This window comes from Budorcas taxicolor, chromosome 2, assembly GCF_023091745.1.
Source record: "Budorcas taxicolor isolate Tak-1 chromosome 2, Takin1.1, whole genome shotgun sequence".
Lineage (NCBI taxonomy): Eukaryota > Metazoa > Chordata > Mammalia > Artiodactyla > Bovidae > Budorcas > Budorcas taxicolor.
In genome coordinates this window covers 48,727,413-48,746,846 of record NC_068911.1, presented here as the reverse complement: position 1 = coordinate 48,746,846, position 19,434 = coordinate 48,727,413, and the positions used below count along the sequence as shown (strand labels likewise).

Here is a 19,434-nt window from a genome sequence, read left to right as displayed (position 1 = left end):
AAAGACCTGTTGTCCACTGATTGTTGCCACAGGAATGGCTGAAGCTTGAGGGATGCTACTCTCCATGGTAACGGTAACCTGCCCTGGAACCTTGGGGGGAAGTGACAAGGCAGAAGGTGGAGCAGGAGCAATGGGACGGCTAGGCATGGTGGGCTTCGGGGGCGGCTGCAAACAGAAAACCACACGAAACATATCAATAGCTTTTTACTAGTGATGCGCTTCATTCTATATACACACACAAACCAAACCTGGAGAATGCCAGGAAAGATGCTAGAAGCCTTGTATGTTTTATCTCTTAGCATCACAGCCTCTCCATTGAAGTACTACCATTTCCATTTTACAGATGTGCAAACATACAAAGCAAGGCTAAGTTTCTTGCTCAAAGCCACACAGACAATAAAAACGAGAAATGGGAAGAAAGCCCAGATCTGTATGGCTCACCCCACATTCTTTCTTCTATACTGTGCTGCTTCCCCAAGTCTGGGAGGAAGTAAACAAAACTCCCAGTAACTAAAACATATCCACAAGGTAATACACACTAGGCGATGTTCTCAGATGTCCCCAAATTAGCAAATAAAACCTTGGAAAAGAATGCCACTCCAAGATAAAAGCTACACTAGTATGCCCGTAACTTCTGAATAAAATCTATGTCAATATGGATACTAGAAAAGATCCTGTGATGCCAACTGCCCCGTGGCACTGGACTAGGCACTGCAGAACAGCGGAACTCTGAGTTACAGGCAGGAGCTGGACTGACGGGTCAACAAGAAAAAGCTACAATCCTAGGATCTAGCCTACGACTTTGTGAGCATTGTCAGAAATACTAGCCAGTCTAGCTGCGGTTTAATGTGAAATTTTAAACCTCTCCATTACCTTCATAAGTCCCTCCGAAAATGAGAGTGGCACTGCTGGCGTCAGGTGTGCTGGTGGGGCTGCCACTGTGACAGGCGTGCCCGAGGCGACAGCATGGTGTGTAGACAACATCTGCACCTGCGGGTAGGGCCTTACCACAACAGGTTCCTGCTTCTCTTCACGGGACTGTAAGGAGCTGCTGGAACCCAAGTGCTCCCTGGCAGCGACTTCAGCATCTCGACTAGATTCATCGTTGACTAGTGAAGACATGAAGGAGAAAGAATGAGCTCAAGTAGCTGAAATTGTAATAGGACATGTAAGACAATTTCATTTAAAATATTTATTTAAAAAGTTATAAAAACAATATTAAAAAGATTACTTTAGTTCTTAAGTCTAGGAACATACAATATTTAAAAACACATTTCTCAGTCCATATCCCTACAGAGTGAACAAGTAAAGCTCTACTGTTGCTATAATGCATGCACTCTCTGAGATTCAACAATCCCACTTGTAGGGATGTATCTTATAGAGCCTATGTATAAAATGAGTTGCTGATGCTGCTAAGTCGTTTCAGTCGTGTCTGACTCTGTGCGACCCCATAGACGGCAGCCCACCAGGCTCCCCTATCCCTGGGATTCTCCAGGCAAGAACACTGGAGTGGGTTGCCATTTCCTTCTCCAATGCATGAAAGGGAACAGTGAAAATGAAGACGCTCAGTCGTATCTGACTCTTAGCGACCCCATGGACCGCAGCCTACCAGGCTCCTCCGCCCATGGGATTTTCCAAGCAAGAGTACTGGAGTGGGGTGCCGGGTATAAGTTATTTGTTTCAGCATTTTTATACCAGGGAAGGAATTGAAAAAACCTACATGTCCATCAACAGTGATCTGGTTATATAAATTATGGCATACTCACACACTACACCAGCATGCAAATATAAAAACAAAGCAGGAAAATTTTTTAGGTACTCTTATGGAAAAAATGTATAATATCTATTATGAAAAGGATATATGAAAATAGCCAGGTATAGCACATAGAAAAAATAAAATACACACAAACATAAACATTAATATTTGAACAGTGATAACGTATCTCCAAATCACCTTGGTTGCCTGAAGGGAAAGAAAGCGGTGAGCAGGGGCAGGGAGAAGAGATACTCTTCAGTGTATACTCTTTTTCTTTTGGAATTTTGGACCATGAGCACTTGCAACGTATTTAAAAGTTAAAAAAAAAATCAAGGAACTAATGTAAATGAATGAGGAGAGACTGTGAAAATATTAATTTGCACTATCATTTTCCTAAAACAATGCTATTTTTCTGAATATAAAGATTACACTTGAAAAACTTTTTTTAATTATTTGGAAAACTATACAGAAGGTAAAACTGCTCCTGAAGTCTATCCCCTAAAAGCTCCAAGTTACTATTTTGGTAAAACCTCAGACACTTCTCGGCTCTTTGATCTTAGGCGGGTTTTTATTTATTTTTGGTGTGCCGCATTGCATGTGAGATATTAGTTCCCTAAGCAGTGACTGAACCCATGAACCCTGCAGTAGAAAACAGATCTTAGGCACTGGGCTGCCAAGGAAGTCCTTATTTAACTATAACCTTCATAAAACAAGAGCACAAATATTAATTTTATAGCTTAGTGAACTTTCACAAACTGAATACACTTGAGTTACCAGCACCTGGATCAACCAGCAGAACACTACTGGTTCCCCAGAAACCCTCTGTCAGCCTGACTCCAGCCACTGCTCCTCCCAGTGACACTTACCATGCTAACTCCTGACACTACAGGTTACTGCTATCTTATTTCTGAGCTCTATATAAATACACTTATACCAAATGGTTGTGTCCTGCCTCTTTCACTTACAGGTATGAGACTTCATCCATGTCACTCCATGTAGCTATAGAACTTTCATTCTCAGTACAGTATGCCAACTCTTGAATAAATCACAAATTATCCATTTTACTGCCAGCAGGCAGTTAGTTTTCAGTTCTTTCACTATTTATGAATAGGAATGCTAGGAATATTCATGTACATCTTTTGGTGGACATTCATATCATTTCTGTTAAATACATATATATACCTAAGAGAGAAATCACTAAGTAATAGATGTATACTGTATCATTTCAAAAGGGCTAAATGGAATTTCACTGCATAGCTGTACTATAGTTTTTTAAACCATTATATCACGGATGAGCTTTTAGGTAATTTCCAAATTTCTGCTATTATCAACGACTATGGAAGAAATAACCACATGCACTCTGAGTCCTTGTTCAATGACCTGCTCAGGAAAAAAATCAGAATTTTTTTTCTTGTAGGAAAAATGTGCTGGGGGAAAAGATTAAAGTATATTTTATATTTTGTTACATATTGATTTTTCTCCTAGATTTAAAAAAAATTTAATTTTTATTTTTTAAAATTTTGATTTTTAAAAGCATTTTATTGAGGTATAATTTGCATACAATAAAACAGCTATTCTAAGAGAGTTCAATGTTTTTTTTTTAACATTCCCAGCAACGTCTGGTGGCACTAGTGGTAGAGAACCCACCCGCCAATGCAGGAGATGTAAGAGAAACGGGTTTGATCCCTGGGTCGGGAAGATCCCCTGGAGAAAGGCATGGCAACCCACTCCAGTATTCATGCCTGGGGAATCCTATGGGCAGAGGAGCCTGGCAGGATACAGTCCATAGGGTCGCAAAGAGTCAAACACAACTGAAGCGATTTAGCACACGTTCACCAACAAATTAGCAGATTGGTTAGGTCAAATAGTAAACTTTATATGAAACTGTCAAATTACTTTCCAAAGTGGCTGACTCATCTGAAGTTTCCACCAGCAGTGTATTAGTGGTCCAGTTGCTCCTCATCCTCACCAATTCTTGATATGCAGACATTTTAGTGGGTGTGTACTGGGTATCTTATTGTGGTTTTAATTAACATTTCCATGGTGACTAGTAATGTTAAAGTTCTTTTTATATGATCACAGGTCATATTTCACAAAAGGAAATATATGTTCATATCTCTCGATCTTTTTTAATCAATCGGCCTTACTGACGTATAATTTACATATAAAATCTACTAATTTGTTCTATAAAAGTAAATGCACATAAACGTATTCAGTATTGTAATCACAACACAATCACGACACAGAACACTGCCTATTACTCTAACAAGTTCATTCATGCCCCTTTGCACTCAATTCCCTCCCCTCCCATCCCTACTCCTTAGAAACCACTGATCTTCATTCTATCACTATTGTTTGGTCTTTTCTGGAATTTCACAGAAATAGAACCACACAATAAGTGGTCCTTTGGGTCTGGCTTCTTTCTCTCAATAAAATGCTTCTGACGCTCCTCCATTTTATTACATGTAATGCTAGTTTGCTTCTTTTTATTACTGAGAATTCTACTGTATGGATTAAACCAAACTTTGCTCATCCAGTCACCAGTTGATAAAATCTGGGTTCTTTCCAGTGTTTGGCTATCATGAATAAGGCTTCTATGAACCACTGAGAAAGTCACTGTATGTGTGACACACATTTTCATTTATCTTGGGTAAATACCTAGGAATGAGATTGCTGGGTTGTATGGTAAGCTCTTGTTTAATTTTTTAAGACACTGTATCAAACTGTCTTCCAAAGTGGCTAGATTATTTTGCATTCCCCCCAATACATGGTTTCTACTTGCTCCACAAACATGTCAAAACTTGGTACTGCCAGTCTTTTTTAGTCATTCTGGTAGGTGTACAGTAGTTTCTATTGTTTTTAATTTATATTGCCCTGGGATTAATACAGCTTAATTTTTTAATGTGTTTATCTTGCTTTTATATAGCATCTTTGATGAAGTATCTATTCAAATATTTTGCCCATTAAAAAAAAACCAAGCCAGCTGTTTGTCTTTTTGCTTTTGTGTTACAAGAGTTTTTTAACATATTTGGGATGTAAGTTCTTTGTTGATACATTTATCACAAATGTCCTCTCTCACTTGGTGTCTTGCCCTTTTATTTTACTTAATGATATCTTCTGTAGAGCAGTCATTTCAGTACAACATATTAGTCGTCTCCTTTATAATCAGCATTTTTTGTGCCCTAAGCAATTTTTACTTACTCCAAAGTAACAAGCAGTTTCTTCTATGTTTTCTTTTATAAATTTTAAATTTTATATTTAGGTTCACAATTACACATTGAGTTAATTTATATGCATGGTGGACACAGAGGTCAAGGTTCATTTTCTTTTCATATGAATATTCTAGTGTTCTAATACTATTTTGTCAATACCCTATTGAATTCTCTATGTACTTATATCAAAAATCAATTAACCATCATGTGGTTAATAAACCACTGCGGTTTGTTTCTGGATCCTCTAGTTAGTTCCAATGACCCAGCGATTTATGCCAATTTAACAATGTCTTCATTAGTGCACCTTTATACCAAGTCTTGAAGTAAGGCAGCAGAGAAAAGGCAACTTTTTTCTTTTTTGTCCAAATTGCTTTGGCTATTCTAGGTCCTTTGGTTTCTACATAAATTTTAGATTCAGCTGTCAGTTTTTAGAAAAGTACCTGATGTGAATTTGATTAGGATTTATATGAATCTACAGGTCCCTCTGGGTAAAAGAAAATACTGAGTTTTCCGATCTATAAACGTGACAGATCTCTTCATTTACCTAGATCTTTAATTTCTCTCAGCAATGTTTTACAGAGTTTTCTAACCCCAGCTCATACACATATTTTGTTAATTTATTCCTAAGTATTTTTTAGGTTTTTTTAATGCCACCGTAAATGACATTTTTAAAATGTCACCGTTCACTGCTGCTGCATCGCTTCAGTCGTGTCCGACTCTGTGCGACCCCACAGACGGCAGCCCACCAGGCTCCCCCGTCCCTAGGATTCTCCAGGCAAGGACACTGGAGTGGGTTGCCATTTCCTTTTCCATCACTGTTCATTACTAGTATTTAAAAATATAACTGATTTCTGTACACTGAGCGTTTTTTATCTTGCAACTTTACTAATTTCACTGATTAGTTCTGACAGCTTTTTAAAACATTCTTTAGTATTTTCTGTATATACGATGACTGTGAATAAAGACCACTTTACTTCTGTCTTTCCATTTTCAATTGATTTTTAACCATCCTGACTACCCAGATTTTCCTCTAGGTAAAATTTTAAAGAAAATAGACAATTTCATAACTTTCTTCTAAATCTATTTGTCCAGGAAGACTTTGATTTTTAACACTTTCATTAAGTTATAATGCACTGATCATTTTCCATTAAGCTCTTTTTGAAATCATTTATTGTTTCCTTCTAGGCATGTGGAGTTATTTTTATCAGAAAGAAAAAAAAATCTTCAAGAAGTAGTTAAGACAATTGATTGTAATCTATACTTTTGAACTGTGAACATGTACTTAAAATCCTGACATGCTTAGGATCCCAATTTACTTCTTTCAATAAATGCAACAGGAACTACAGAAAGACATCTAACCGAGTAAGGAAAACTTTTGTTTTCTTTCTTAGACCAATTGAAGGAAAAAAGATACACATTTCAGAAGTAAAATTACAGACAATTTTGGCCTAAGTCAATGATTTCCTTCTCAACAAAATCTGAAGGCAATTATTGCTAATTGATATCCTTCTTAATGAGCAGTAGTATAATTCTTACAAACTGATGTTCAAAAATATTCTCTTCACTATGCTCCTTTAAATTATTCTGGTGTGTGAATTCCCTGGCAGTCCAGTGATTAGGACTTCGTGTATTCACTGCCATGACCCAGGTTAAATTGCTGGTTAAGGAACTAAGGTCACGCAAGCCACACAGCTCGGCAAAAAAAAAAGAAAAAAAAAATCCCACTGTGAATTTATACTAGAGAAAACACTGTCAAAAATATTTGTTAAAGAGTAAAGAACTTGAGGCAGCTCTATAATAATTTGTTGATGTCTACACGGTAGCAAGAATAGCACATGCAAAGGAATATGGACAGATAAGTCCTGGCTTTCTTTCTAGGAGGAGGATGCTGAACTGCTGTGGATGATGGAGTCAGTAAGGACTTCCCAAAGAAAAGTGATATCTGAGATGAAACCTCAGGAAAGAACAAAGAATACCTAGATAAGTAAGTGTGGAGAGGAAGAAGTAAGACTGTAGCCAAAAAAAATACAAAAAACAAAAAGCACAAAAACCAGACTATGTAAAGTCCCAAGGTCAAGAAAATTGGGAACTTATCGCTTATTCAGAAAATGTCAGCAGCTACTGTTAAGTAGGAGGAATACCATGATAAGGAGCACAGAAATCAGGCACTAAAGAAAGGAATAAAAAAAGGAGTATTTTATTTCACTTTGCCAATACAGAAGTAATAATACTTTTTACTTGATATGTATAATATACAGATTATTTGAAGGAGTAACTCAACTTCAGCACTGCTGATTAGACTGGATACTTTGTTGGGGATGGGGGAGGGCTGTTCTGCATCATGTAGGATATTCAACAGCTTCATCCAGGGCCTCTAAATAAATATCAGATGCCAGTAGCACCCCCTACCTGTGAGAACCAAAACTGTATTCAGACATTGCCAAACATTCCCTGGCCAGCCGAATCATTACCAGCTGAGGCCACTCACTGATCTACAGCATTCAGAGCATACAGTTAAAACCCAAGCTGCATATGTGTGTGCATACACATTTTAGAGAAATCTCTTTTCCTGAACAGTAAGTTACTAAAAGGCAAGTTTCTAAAAGGTAAGTTCCTATAAGTTCCTATGCCTCTGCTCACCCTCATGGCACTGTTATTATACTTCTGGGCCTTAGTTAAATAACAACACATTAATACATTTAAAAAATGTATCTTATAAGCATGCTGTAAGTTTCACCTAGACTCTGGCACATGTGAATCAAGTGATTAAAACAGGACGGAAAAAAACCCTTATTTACATTAGAATTGTAATATATCCTTTCTTCAAATTCAATAACCTAGTATTTACTAAAACCCCACCAAGAATTTGCTATTTTTTAAGTTGGAAAACCTGCAATATTTTAAAAGCACAAAGCAATGCAGAAAAATGTCACACATCTCACCTGTTGCAGCTGGGTTTATCAATCCTGCAGAACCACTGTTGGCTATCTGTGAAGGAGCCTGGCTTAGCCCGGTGGAAGGGGTTCCTAACCGAGGAAACTGTTGAGAACTCATTTCCACCTGCAGTGCATAGTCACATGGTTATTACTGGATTCTGAGATTAGAACCAATAATGAGAAATTAAAGTATTTTTAGTACCTATACCTTCTTTTAGGAAAGCAAATGCAGCATCATTGATTGAAAATAATACTTGTGTTCAATATACAGTGCAGAAGTGGTCTAAATCGTTTAAGTTTTCCATGAACATAGGTTCAGTTAATGGTAAAATCGCTTATGTGATACTGAGGGATATTATGACCCCACCCCCCCACAAATACTTGTGAACTGCCAAACGAAAAAGTCGACACATCGTGTGCAACAGCCACATGACATGTATTAACACAACACATACATTTCTCTGTAAAGTTTCATGACAAATGGCTTGTGCCTTTGAAAGCCAAGCCTCCCACCAAGGTGTACAAAACTGTCATCAGTGTGTCAGGGGAGGAATCGGAGGCAGATGCCCTGTCCTAAGAAAGGATTAGAAACCTTACATCAAGACCTGATCCAAAAGGAATTCTCATGTTTTTCTGCACAGGCCTTCAGTGACGGATTTCATCCCACCCCTTTCACAGACGGCCATCGAGCCAAAGGGAACCGAGACCTTCACCACCTTCCCTGAAATCGACCCTCACTTTCCCCTCAGGAGCCAAGCTCTGCCGATATCCTCGATAGCCCGCAATCCTACCCCTACCCAGAAGCCCACAGCTGAGATCGGAGAACACGGGTCTCCAGACACATGGGGTCTCTAAGACTTCTCCGGAGAGGGGTTAGGCATTCTGAGGAGCTCAGGACCAGTATGCCTCTTTACCTGCAGCCGCCGCCCGCCGCCCGCCGCTCCCGATTCCACCTCGCCAGGCTGAGAGGGCCGCGGAGGACCCATCTCGGTGGCAGCGCTGGGTTCCGAGGTCGCCGGGAGGGCTCGCGCCGCAGCGCGCCTCGGGCCCGCCGCTGTCCAGCTCTTCTGGCCCCGCTCACCCGGGCCACCCGGCCACCGCTCCGCTCCAGTCCTCTTCCCCCGAACCTGCCCCTACCTCCCGTCTGCCCATTGGCCCCACGCCGGGCGCGTCACTCCAGTACCCGGGCCAATCCACCGCGGTCTGCCAGCTCTGATCCCGCCCCACCCTCCCGCCGACTGCCAGCCAATCAGGCGCGAGCCTCGCCGGGGCAGCCCAAGGCCCTCGAGGCTGAGCCAATAGCAGAGGAAGACAAGCGCTGCCGGCGAAAGGGGCGGGGAGCTAGGAGGCCCCGCCTCGGTCGGGGTCTGAAAGCGGCGGGCGCAGGGCCCGGATGTGGAGAGTCACTTTAAACTGCTCCAGGAGCCAAACTCCTTGGGCCGCCCGCCCGCCCGCGCTCCCCCGGCCTCTCAGCTTCCCCGCCAAGGCCCACGCCCGCCACGCCCCCACGCCCGGATCAGCCCAGCCCTCCCGACGCCTCTCCTTTCCTTGCCGCAGGACACCGGGCCTTTGCCGCCGAGCTAACTGCCATGCTCAGCTAGCGAAAGAGCCCAGATCTACGCCGCAGGAGACGCGGCACCGCTGCCCTTCCCCGGGGACGCGCAGCGAGACGGACGCTGCAGCCCGGCTCGGCCGCCCCGCCCCCTCGTCTCCTCCCCTCCCCTTCGCTCCCGGGCGCCCGTCCCGCCATTACTTGAGTGCTGCGCCAAGTGGCCGCCGCGCCACTTCGAGCTTGCTTCCGTGCGCTCTCCGCCTGTGGAGCCGACGTCCTCGGGCTCCGGGACCGGCCGCCGCCGCCGAGGCGCTAGCACTCTGCCCCCCACCCCTCAACCCAGCGCCGCTGCTTCCGCCGCCGTAACGAGCCCCTCACCCATTGGCTGGATTAGGCCCCGCCCTCCTCCGAGGAAGCCAGTCGCCGCGCAGTGTGAGCGGAGAGCGGACCGGCCAGCCCCTCGCGGCCGCTCAGACCTCTGGGAAATGTAGTCCCTAATGCCTAGAAGGCGGGCCTGGGCGGGGCGTCCTGGTGACCCGGCCCGGGCTGCACACCCCTTTGCTGTCTGGAGTCGATTCTGCCTTTTCCGTGTGCCTAGTAAAAACGTCCCACCCTTTTGCTTCAGCTGATGGCACCAGGTTTCATTTTCTCGAGGGAGGTGCCTCGCGGGAAAAGAGTAATGGAGGCCGACTACAGTGGGCCGAAGGAGCTGCAGGCAGGGCCGAGGGGTTTTCTAACTGTACTTGATGTTCGCACCGAGGCCATGGCCCGCGAAGCCTGAGCGTCGTGGGAGGATCAGATGCAAGAAACTGGAGCGACTCTGTGGGGTTTACGCTGGACTCCGCGTCAGCAGCTGCTCATCGGGCCGGACCCACCAGAGAGCTGAGCTGAGCACTCTCAGGTTTAAAGCCGGCTCGGAGAGGCGAAGGACTCGGACACGTTGTACCTGCTTGGTTTTCCCAGATTACGAAGAAGCGGAGGGAGTGGTGGTGGTTTGTTGTTTTGTTTAGAATGGAGGGATGGCGTTTATACGGCTGTGGAAGACTTAGTCAAAACTGCCGAAGCAAAATCTGAGTCTGATAAATAGAGATTATGTCTCCCTCCTTCCGTCCCAGATGGTAATTTAGGTCTGGAGTTTTGTGTTAAGAAATAAAAAGGGCTCACATCCTTCCTCCTTTCATGCACAGCTATGTTCTTGCTAGGAAGAGCGTAGCTTGTGGCTACAGGAATGAACCTAAAATACCCCTCTTCTTTCTCAAGCCACTTTCGTTTCTCGCTCTCTTCCCTTCTCAAATTTCTTCTAAAAATAACTGATGTGATATACCTTAGCCTCTTCTCCTTAGGCAGTTGATTCTGCTTCTGCCACTGCTTCTCAAACTGCTCCCCCTCAGTTGCCGGTGACTCTCTCACCTCACCCAGTAGTCTTTGCTTAGTTTTCAGCTTGTCTAGTTTACCAACAGTAGTTCCTCCTTAAAATCTCCTTCCCTATGGGAAAAGAACACTGAAGAATAGATACATGTCTATGTGTAATTGAATCATCTTGTTGTTCACCTGTTACATTTAGTCTTTTTCAACTATACTCAAAAAAAAAAAAATCTGACACAACATTGTAAATCAACTATAAACTCCTTTGGTCTCCAGAAACACACTCTTTCCTGATGCTACTTCTGTCTCTATTAAGCTCCTTTATGCCTTGCCTTTCTCACATGTACAGCATTCTCCAAGGCTCTAGACCTCTCTCAATGCTTTGCCATCTTCCTGACTAGTTTAATGCACCCTCAGAGTTTCAAATATAATTTTCAAAAATGACTCAGTTTCATTGGTGTGGTGACCTCTCTCATGCTTTGTACACCTACAGTTCCACAAATATGTCTTACAAACCCCTGAGACTTAACATATTGGACACTTTTATTGACTTGCCTCACCTCTGTACTCCTCCTCCTGATTTCTGGGTTTGGTTAATGGCAGTGGCATCACCATCCATCCTTTCTGCCTTTGGTTTTATTTTTGTTGGTTTCCACTCTTCCATCTTCCAGAGTCAGCTTATGGATTTCTGTACTTCCTTTCCTGTTGCATTCATAGACTTGGCTCAACATTTCCTTAATTCCTGTCTGGACTTTACTAGTGTTGCCTCCACTTAGATCTCTTCCTACCCCCAACCTGTCCTCCATAGAGTTCTTTTTCTAAAGCATTCCTCTGAACCTGTTATTCCTATCCACGATGTTCTGGTGACTTCAGAATCTATTAATATTCCAAATCCCTAGACCCAGTTCAAAGGCTGGGTTTAGTCCCTCCTGCCTCTCACGTATGATTGAGTACTGTCTCAACCATAATTTCCACCTGTTCTCCACACAGCTTGGCTTCCAAGCTTTTGCTTAAGCTTTGCCTTCTGTAGGCCCCGCCTTTCAGCCGGCATATAGTGGAGTACTGCCCATTTCACAGTGCCTAAGTGGAAAAAAAAACCAGATTTATCTTCTCCAAGAAACCTTCCTTGAATTCCTCTCTTTCCCATAGACTACAGGATACTTCCTTAGATATTTCTTCAGTACCTCTATTATAGCACTAATATATCTACCCTGTCTTCTTTCTGGATTAGGCAGAGAGATAAATTATTCCTCTTTATATCTCCCATCAACAGGAAGGAGTCGATAAATACTTGCTAAGTATAATCTCAAACACATCCATAGTACATGAATGAAATCCACATTTTCATTAGTTACTGCTTTATTTGTTTATGTCTCTAGTCCACATAACGGATACTTGAAGGAAAATAGATGTTTCACCCCTGGTTGAGTTGCTAGGGTTTAGGATTCCCCTTCACTGAACGTGGTGTGCTGAAAACAGCCTCTGTGTAGCACATCCAGGTTGAACTTTCCACACTTTGCAGGTCTTCAAGCACCCTCTGCCAGTTGCAGGGGCTTATTAGTATCTTGGGTTCTTGAAGAAAGTAGTTTGGATGGATTGAACAGAGACACCATTAGGCACCACATCTGCTGGGTGGTTCTCTGGTAACAAAGAAGATTCTCAGTGCAAGTGTTCTGTAGTGGTCAGTCAGATATTGGTGGGTGATCTGCACCCTCTGTTCTGCAAGTATCAGTGAAGCTCTCTGTGGCCTCTGCCACTGAACCCAGTTGGTTCTCAGTCCACCTTGTGGGGTCTGATGATACTGACTCTTTGGTTCCTGTAGGTCTGGATACTGTCTTTGGTCCAACACCCCAGCCAATAAAGTATAGTTCCTTCCAGTTAATTCATTTGAAAAATGAGAGTATCATTGTTTTTGTTTTTTGTTATTTGATCACTAAGTTGTATCCAACTCTTTACGATCCCATGGACTGTAACACTGTGAGCTTACTCACAACCATTGTTTTTATTACCTTCATCTGGTTTGTTATCCTGGCCAAACTCAGACTGTCTCCTCCAAAGTATGGTGGACAGACTCTAAAAGTGAAGTAAAAGTTGCTCAGTCATGTCCGACTCTTTGTTGACCCCATGGACTATACAGTCTATGGAATTCTCTAGGCCAGAATACTGGAGTGGAATCCAGGTCTCCTGCACTACAGGTAGATTCTTCACTAGTTGAGCCACAAGAGAAGCCCAGACAGACTCTAGGACGACCTCTAATGATCCCACTGTTAGTGTTCATGTCCTTTTGTAATCTCTTTCCATTGTATGTGACAGGACCTGTGACTCTTCTAATTAATAGAATATGGCAAAGGTCACTTCCTTGACCACGTTACATTGTAGAAAACTTTCTCTTGCTGCAAGACAGTCTCACTTCAGTTCAGTTCAGTCACTCAGTCGTGTCCGACTCTGCGACCCCATGAATCGCAGCACGCCAGGCCTCCCTGTCCATCACCATCTCCTGGAGTTCACTCAGACTCACGTCCATCGAGTCAGTGATGCCATCCAGCCATCTCATCCCCTGTCATCCTCTTCTCCTCCTGCCCTCAATCCCTCCCAGCATCAGAGTTTTTTCCAGTGAGTCAACTCTTCGCATGAGGTGGCCAAAGTACTGGAGCTTCAGTTTTAGCATCATTCCTTCCAAAGAAATCCCAGGGTTGATCTCCTTCAGAATGGACTGGTTGGGTCTCCTTGCAGTCCAAGGGACTCTCAAGAGTCTTCTCCAACACCACAGTTCAAAAGCATCAATTCTTCGGCGCTCAGCCTTCTTCACAGTCCAACTCTTACATCCATACATGACCACAGGAAAAACCATAGCCTTGACTAGACAGATCTTTTTTGGCAAAGTAATGTCTCTGCTTTTGAATATGCTATCTACGTTGGTCATAACTTTTCTTCCCAGGAGTAAGCATCTTTTGATTTCATGGCTGCAGTCACCATCTGCAGTGATTTTGGAGCCCAAAAAAATAAAGTCTGACACTGTTTCCACTGTTTCCCCATCTATTTCCCATGACGTGATGGGACTGGATGCCATGATCTTCATTTTCTGAATGTTGAGCTTTAAGCCAACTTTTTCACTCTCCTCTTTCACTTTCATCAAGAGGCTTTTTAGTTCCTCTTCACTTTCTGCCATAAGGGTGGTGTCATCTGCATATCTGAGGTTATTGATATTTCTCCCAGCAATCTTGATTCCAATCCAGCGTTTCTCATGATGTACTCTGCATATAAGTTAAATAAGCAGGGTGACAATATACAGCCTTGACGTACTCCTTTTCCTCTTTGGAACCAGTCTGTTGTCCCATGCCCAGTTCTAACTGTTGCTTCCTGACCTGCATACAGATTTCTCAAGGGGCATGTTAGGTGGTCTGGTATTCCCACCTCTTTCAGAATTTTCCACAGTTTCTTGTGATTCACATAGTCAGAGGCTTTGGCATTGTCAATAAAGCAGAAATAGATGTTTTTCTGGAACTCTCTTGCTTTTTCCATGATCCAGCGGATGCTGACAATTTGATCTCTGGTTCCTCTGCCTTTTCTAAAACCAGCTTGAACATCAGGGAGTTCATGGTTCATGTATTGCTGAAGCCTGGCTTCAGAATGTGGTCCACTGGAGAGGGGAATGGCAAGCCCCTTCAGTATTCTTGCCTTGAGAACCCCATGAACAGTATGAAAAGGCAAAATGATAGGATACCAAAAGAGGAACTCCCCGGGTCATTAGGTGCCCAATATGCTACTGGAAATCAGTGGAGAAATAACTCCAGAAAGAATGAAGGGATGGAGCCAAAGCAAAAACAGTACCCAGTTGTGGATGTGACTGGTAATAGAAGCAAGATCTGATGCTATAAAGAGCAATATTTCATAGGAACCTGGAATGTCAGGTCCATGAAGCAAGGCAAATTGGAAGTGGTCAAACAAGAGATGGCAAGGGTGAACGTTGACATTCTAGGAATCAGCGAACTAAAATGGACCGGAATGGGTGAATTTACCTCAGATGACCATTATATCTACGACTGCGGGCAGGAATCCCTCAGAAGAAATGGAGTAGCCATCATGGTCAACAAAAGAGTCCAAAATGCAGTACTTGGATGCAATCTCAAAAACGACAGAATGATCTCTGTTCATCTCCAAGGCAAACCATTCAGTATCACAGTTATCCAAGTCTATGCCCCAACCAGTAATGCTGAAGAAACTTAAGTTGAATTGTTTTATGAAGACCTGCAAGATCTTTTAGAACTAACACCCCAAAAAGATGTCCTTTTCATTATAGGGGACTGGAATGTAAAAGTAGGAAGTCAAGAAACACCTGGAGTAACAGGCAAATTTGGCCTTGGAATGCGGAATGAAGCAGGGCAAAGATAGTAGAGTTTTGCCAAGAAAATGCACTGATCATAGCAAACACCCTCTTCCAACAACACAAGAGAAGACTCTACACATGGACATCACCAGATGGTCAACACCGAAATCAGATTGATTATATTCTTTGCAGCCAAAGATGGAGAAGCTCTATACAGTCAACAGAAACAAGACCAGGAGCTGACTGTGGCTCAGATCGTGAACTCCTTATTGCCAAATTCAGACTCAAATTGAAGAAAATAGGGAAAACCGCTAGACCATTCAGGTATGACCTAAATCAAATCCCTTATGATTATACAGTGGAAGTGAGAAATAGATTTAAGGGCCTAGATCTGATAGACAGAGTGCCTGATGAACTATGGAATGAGGTTCGTGACATTGTACAGGAGACAGGGATCAAGACCATCCCCTTGGAAACGAAATGCAAAAAAGCAAAATGGCTGTCTGAGGAGGCCTTACAAATAGCTGTGAAAAGAAGAGAGATGAAAAGCAAAGGAGAAAAGGAAAGATATACTCATTTGAATGCAGAGTTCCAAAGAATAGCAAGGAGAGATAAGAAAGCCTTCTTCAGCGATCAATGCAAAGAAATAGAGGAAAACAACAGAATGGGAAAGACTAGAGATCTCTTCAAGAAAATTAGAGATACCAAGGGAACATTTCACGCAAAGATGGGCTCGATAAAGGACAGAAATGGTCTGGACCTAACAGAAGCAGAAGATATTAAGAAGAGGTGGCAAGAATACATGGAAGAACTGTACAAAAAAGATCTTCATGACCCAGGTAATCATGATGATGTGATCACTCATCCAGAGCCAGACATCTTGGAATGTGAAGTCAAGTGGGCCTTAGAAAGCATCACTATGGACAAAGCTAGTGGAGGTGATGGAATTCCAGTTGAGCTGTTTCAAATCCTGAAAGATGATGCTGTGAAAGTGCTGCACTCAATATGCCAGCAAATTTGGAAAGCTCATCAGTGGCCACAGGACTGGAAAAGGTCAGTTTTCATTCCAATCCCAAAGAAAGGCAATGCCAAAGAATGCTCAAACTACCGCACAATTGCACTCATCTCACATGCTAGTAAAGTAATGCTCAAAATTCTCCAAGCCAGGCTTCAGCAATACATGAACCATGAACTCCCTGATGTTCAAGCAAAACAGTCTAGGGGTTCTCATATCTGGCCTGAGGAGGCAGCTATGCAGCTCACATGGCAAGGAACTATGAGTGGCCTGTAGGGACTGCAAGCAATCTCTAGCGGTTGAGGGTGGCTTCCACCCAAAAACCTGCAAGAAGCTGGACCCTCAGTCCTACACATCAAGGAAATTAGTTCTGCCAACAACCTGAGTGAACTTGGAAACTGTTTCTTTCTTCATTGAGCTTCCAGATAAGAACCTAGTCCATATGATACCTTAATTGTATCCTGTGAGGCCTGATCAGAGGACTGACCTAAAGCATGCCTGGACTCCTGACATACAGAAACTGTGAGATAATCAGTGTGTGTTGTTCTTAGTGCTAAGTTTGTAGTGATTTGTTATGTAGCAATAGCTAACTAATGCACCCAGAGTAGGATGGCATTTGATCCTAGGGCAGCTGTTCTTACTACAGGCTGTCTGGAAGGAAAGTTCTGTCCAAACTAGAAGGGATGCAATTAACCAACCTTCTCAATTCTCTCTAGAATGGGATTACTATCTTCTGCTCTGCCAAATCTCACCTACTGCCTCATCACCCAAGACGGCAGCACCAGCTCCAACCATCTAGTTTGCTTCTACTCCAAATGGTCTAATGCTGAGTGGACTGTAGTGCAGTCCTGATACTACCCACCCAGAGTTAGCACAGGCGCAAAGATTGAGAACAGAGTTCTCCACAGGGTTGCCTTCACTTCAGGTGTCAGCCACAAGTCTCAGGGGCTCCCCAGGCCACCTATACTTCTGGCTCACTGGCTGCAGCCATGAATTTGTTCAATAGTTCACTTGAATGACTCACAGAACTCATGGAAGCACTATACTTACTATTACAGTTTTATTATAAAGGATACACATAGGGTGAGGTCTGAGAGGGAGCATAGAACTTCCATGCCATCTCCTCATAGAACTGGGTGCATCATGCTCCCAGCACATCAGTGTTTTCACCATTCCAGAAATTCCTTTGAACTTACAGAGTCTCTACTGGAATTTCACTTTAGGCGTGATGAATTAAGTTATTGGCTATGTGGCTGAACTCAATCTCCAGCTGTCTTTTCTTCCTTGAAGGCTGGGCAACTGAAAGCCCCTACCTCTCATTCTAAAGGTATCTAGGTACTATATATAAAAGAGATAAATAATAAGGACCGATTGGGGCTTCCTGGATGGTTCCATGGTAAAAAAAAAAAAAAAAATCCACTTGCCAGTGCAGGAGATGCAGGTTTAATCCCTGGGATGGGAAGACTCCCTGGAGGAAGAAATGGCAACCCACTCCAGTATGTTTGCCTGGAAAATTCCATGGACAGAATGGCCTGGCAGGCTCAGTCCATAGGGTTGCAAAGAGTCAGATACGACTGTGCAAGTGAACATGCAAGAATAGCCAGTCAGCAATGTTGTGATAGGTTCAGGTGCACAGCAAAGGGCCTCAGCCATATGTATGCATGTATCAGTTCTCTAGACTCTCCTCCCATCGAGGCTGCTATATAACATGGAGCAGAGCCTCTGTGCTATACAGTGGGTCACTGTTGGTTGTCCCTTTTAAATACAGCAGTGTGTACATGTTGATTCTAAACTCCCTAACAATCCCTTCCCCTGACCCTACCTCCAGCCCCGGGTAACCATAAATTCATACTTGAAGTCTGTGGGTCTGCTTCTGTTTTGTAAACAAGTTCATTTGTGAAGATATTATTTTTGAGAAAGGAGGAAAGATTTGCTATTGGGTAGGCAACCAGTAGTATTTGCATAGACCTTACCCAAAGTGAAAGTGAAGTCGTTCAGTCATGTCCGACTCTTTGCGACCCCATGGACTGTAGCCCACCAGGCTCCTCTGTCCATGGGATTTTCCAGTCAAGAATACTGGGATGAGTTGCCATTTCCTTCTCCAGGAGATCTTCCCAACCCAGGGATTGAACCTGGGTCTCCCGCATTGTAGGCAGATGCTTTACTGTCTGAGCTACGAGGGAAGTCCAGACCTTACTCAAAGGATAGGATAAACACAAAAGGTAGAGAGTTCTTTGACTCTGTGGGAAGTTGAGATATCAAGGAACTGCTACATGGGAGCATCGTATCCTGGAGCAGTGGCCTGGGCCCCATTCCCAAGAATGGCTGCCAGATCAGAGCCGAGTGTGCCCTCATCAGAGCCTCGGTTACTGCCTGTGGTATGACAGGGACAAGAGAGATTATCCTAGCAGCCAGAGGGGAAGATGGCACATGTCCCACGGAGCAGACAGGAAGAGTCACCCACTCACTGTACCAGTAGACTGAGCAGCAGGGATTCCACAGAGGCTAGGTGTGCAGAGCCCAACAAAACAGGTGCATTGCCACCTGTAGGAACCATTACATACAGACAAAAAACCTGCCCTACAGAGAGGTGAAGCCAGACTATAAGAACTAATAATTCACGACCATTACTATAGCAATGCTTTTACTCCCAGGCCTGTGTGGACTTGGAAATCTCAGTTAAGAACCATGATTGAATGTTGCAGTGAGCAACTGGGGTTTCAGACTGATCCATATTCCTTCCTGTTAGAAACTGCTCATCTTTGCAACCCTTGAGTGTAATTCTGACCATCACTTGACCCTGGCCCCTGACCACAAGGAGGAGTGTGGGCCACACTGGAAGAGTGAATCCTTTCTCAAGAACTGGAGACTTGCATGGAGCCCAGTCACCCATGGCAACCCCTCAGGGTTCTGGTACACAGAAAGCAGGGGCTGCCTGGGCTCCTGCTCCCACCCCCACCCCCGCCCCATCCACGCCTTCCGCTCTTCCTTTGGTTTGTGTGCTCTCTAGTATGTATCTAGTTTTCTACTGCTGTTAAACCAAAACCCCACATTTACTATCTCATTGCTCTGCAGGTGATCCAGGAGGTACCAGTCAGGCTGCTTTCTCTTCTGCAGAATCTAGAGGAGTCCATGTCCTTGATCCCTAGGACATATACTACCTGATACGATGCCTTTCAAGACCTTACTATAAAGCTACCATAACCAGGCCCATGCTGCTGCTGCTGCTTCGGCGCTTCAGTTGTGCCTGACTGTGCAACGCTATGGACTG

General features: G+C 43.5%; 1 protein-coding gene across 3 annotated transcripts in view; it reads right to left on the bottom strand.

Moving 5' to 3' along the window:
* Positions 1–9,745, bottom strand: part of SAP130 (Sin3A associated protein 130) — a 74,960-nt gene extending 65,215 nt beyond the window's left edge. Inside the window, exons 1-4 of one of the 3 annotated variants that reach the window (XM_052660195.1) lie at positions 9,658–9,745; positions 7,911–8,028; positions 874–1,109; positions 7–165 (exon numbers count right to left, since the gene is read on the bottom strand). In XM_052660195.1, the coding sequence (XP_052516155.1) occupies positions 7–165; positions 874–1,109; positions 7,911–8,022 (507 nt within the window). In that variant the 5' untranslated portion in view covers positions 8,023–8,028; positions 9,658–9,745. Of the gene's footprint in view, positions 1–6; positions 166–873; positions 1,110–7,910; positions 8,029–8,818; positions 8,891–9,657 lie in introns of those variants that run through there. The other 2 variants (XM_052660194.1, XM_052660196.1) reach the window with 2 other exon arrangements.
* Positions 9,746–19,434: the final 9,689 nt, after the last annotated feature.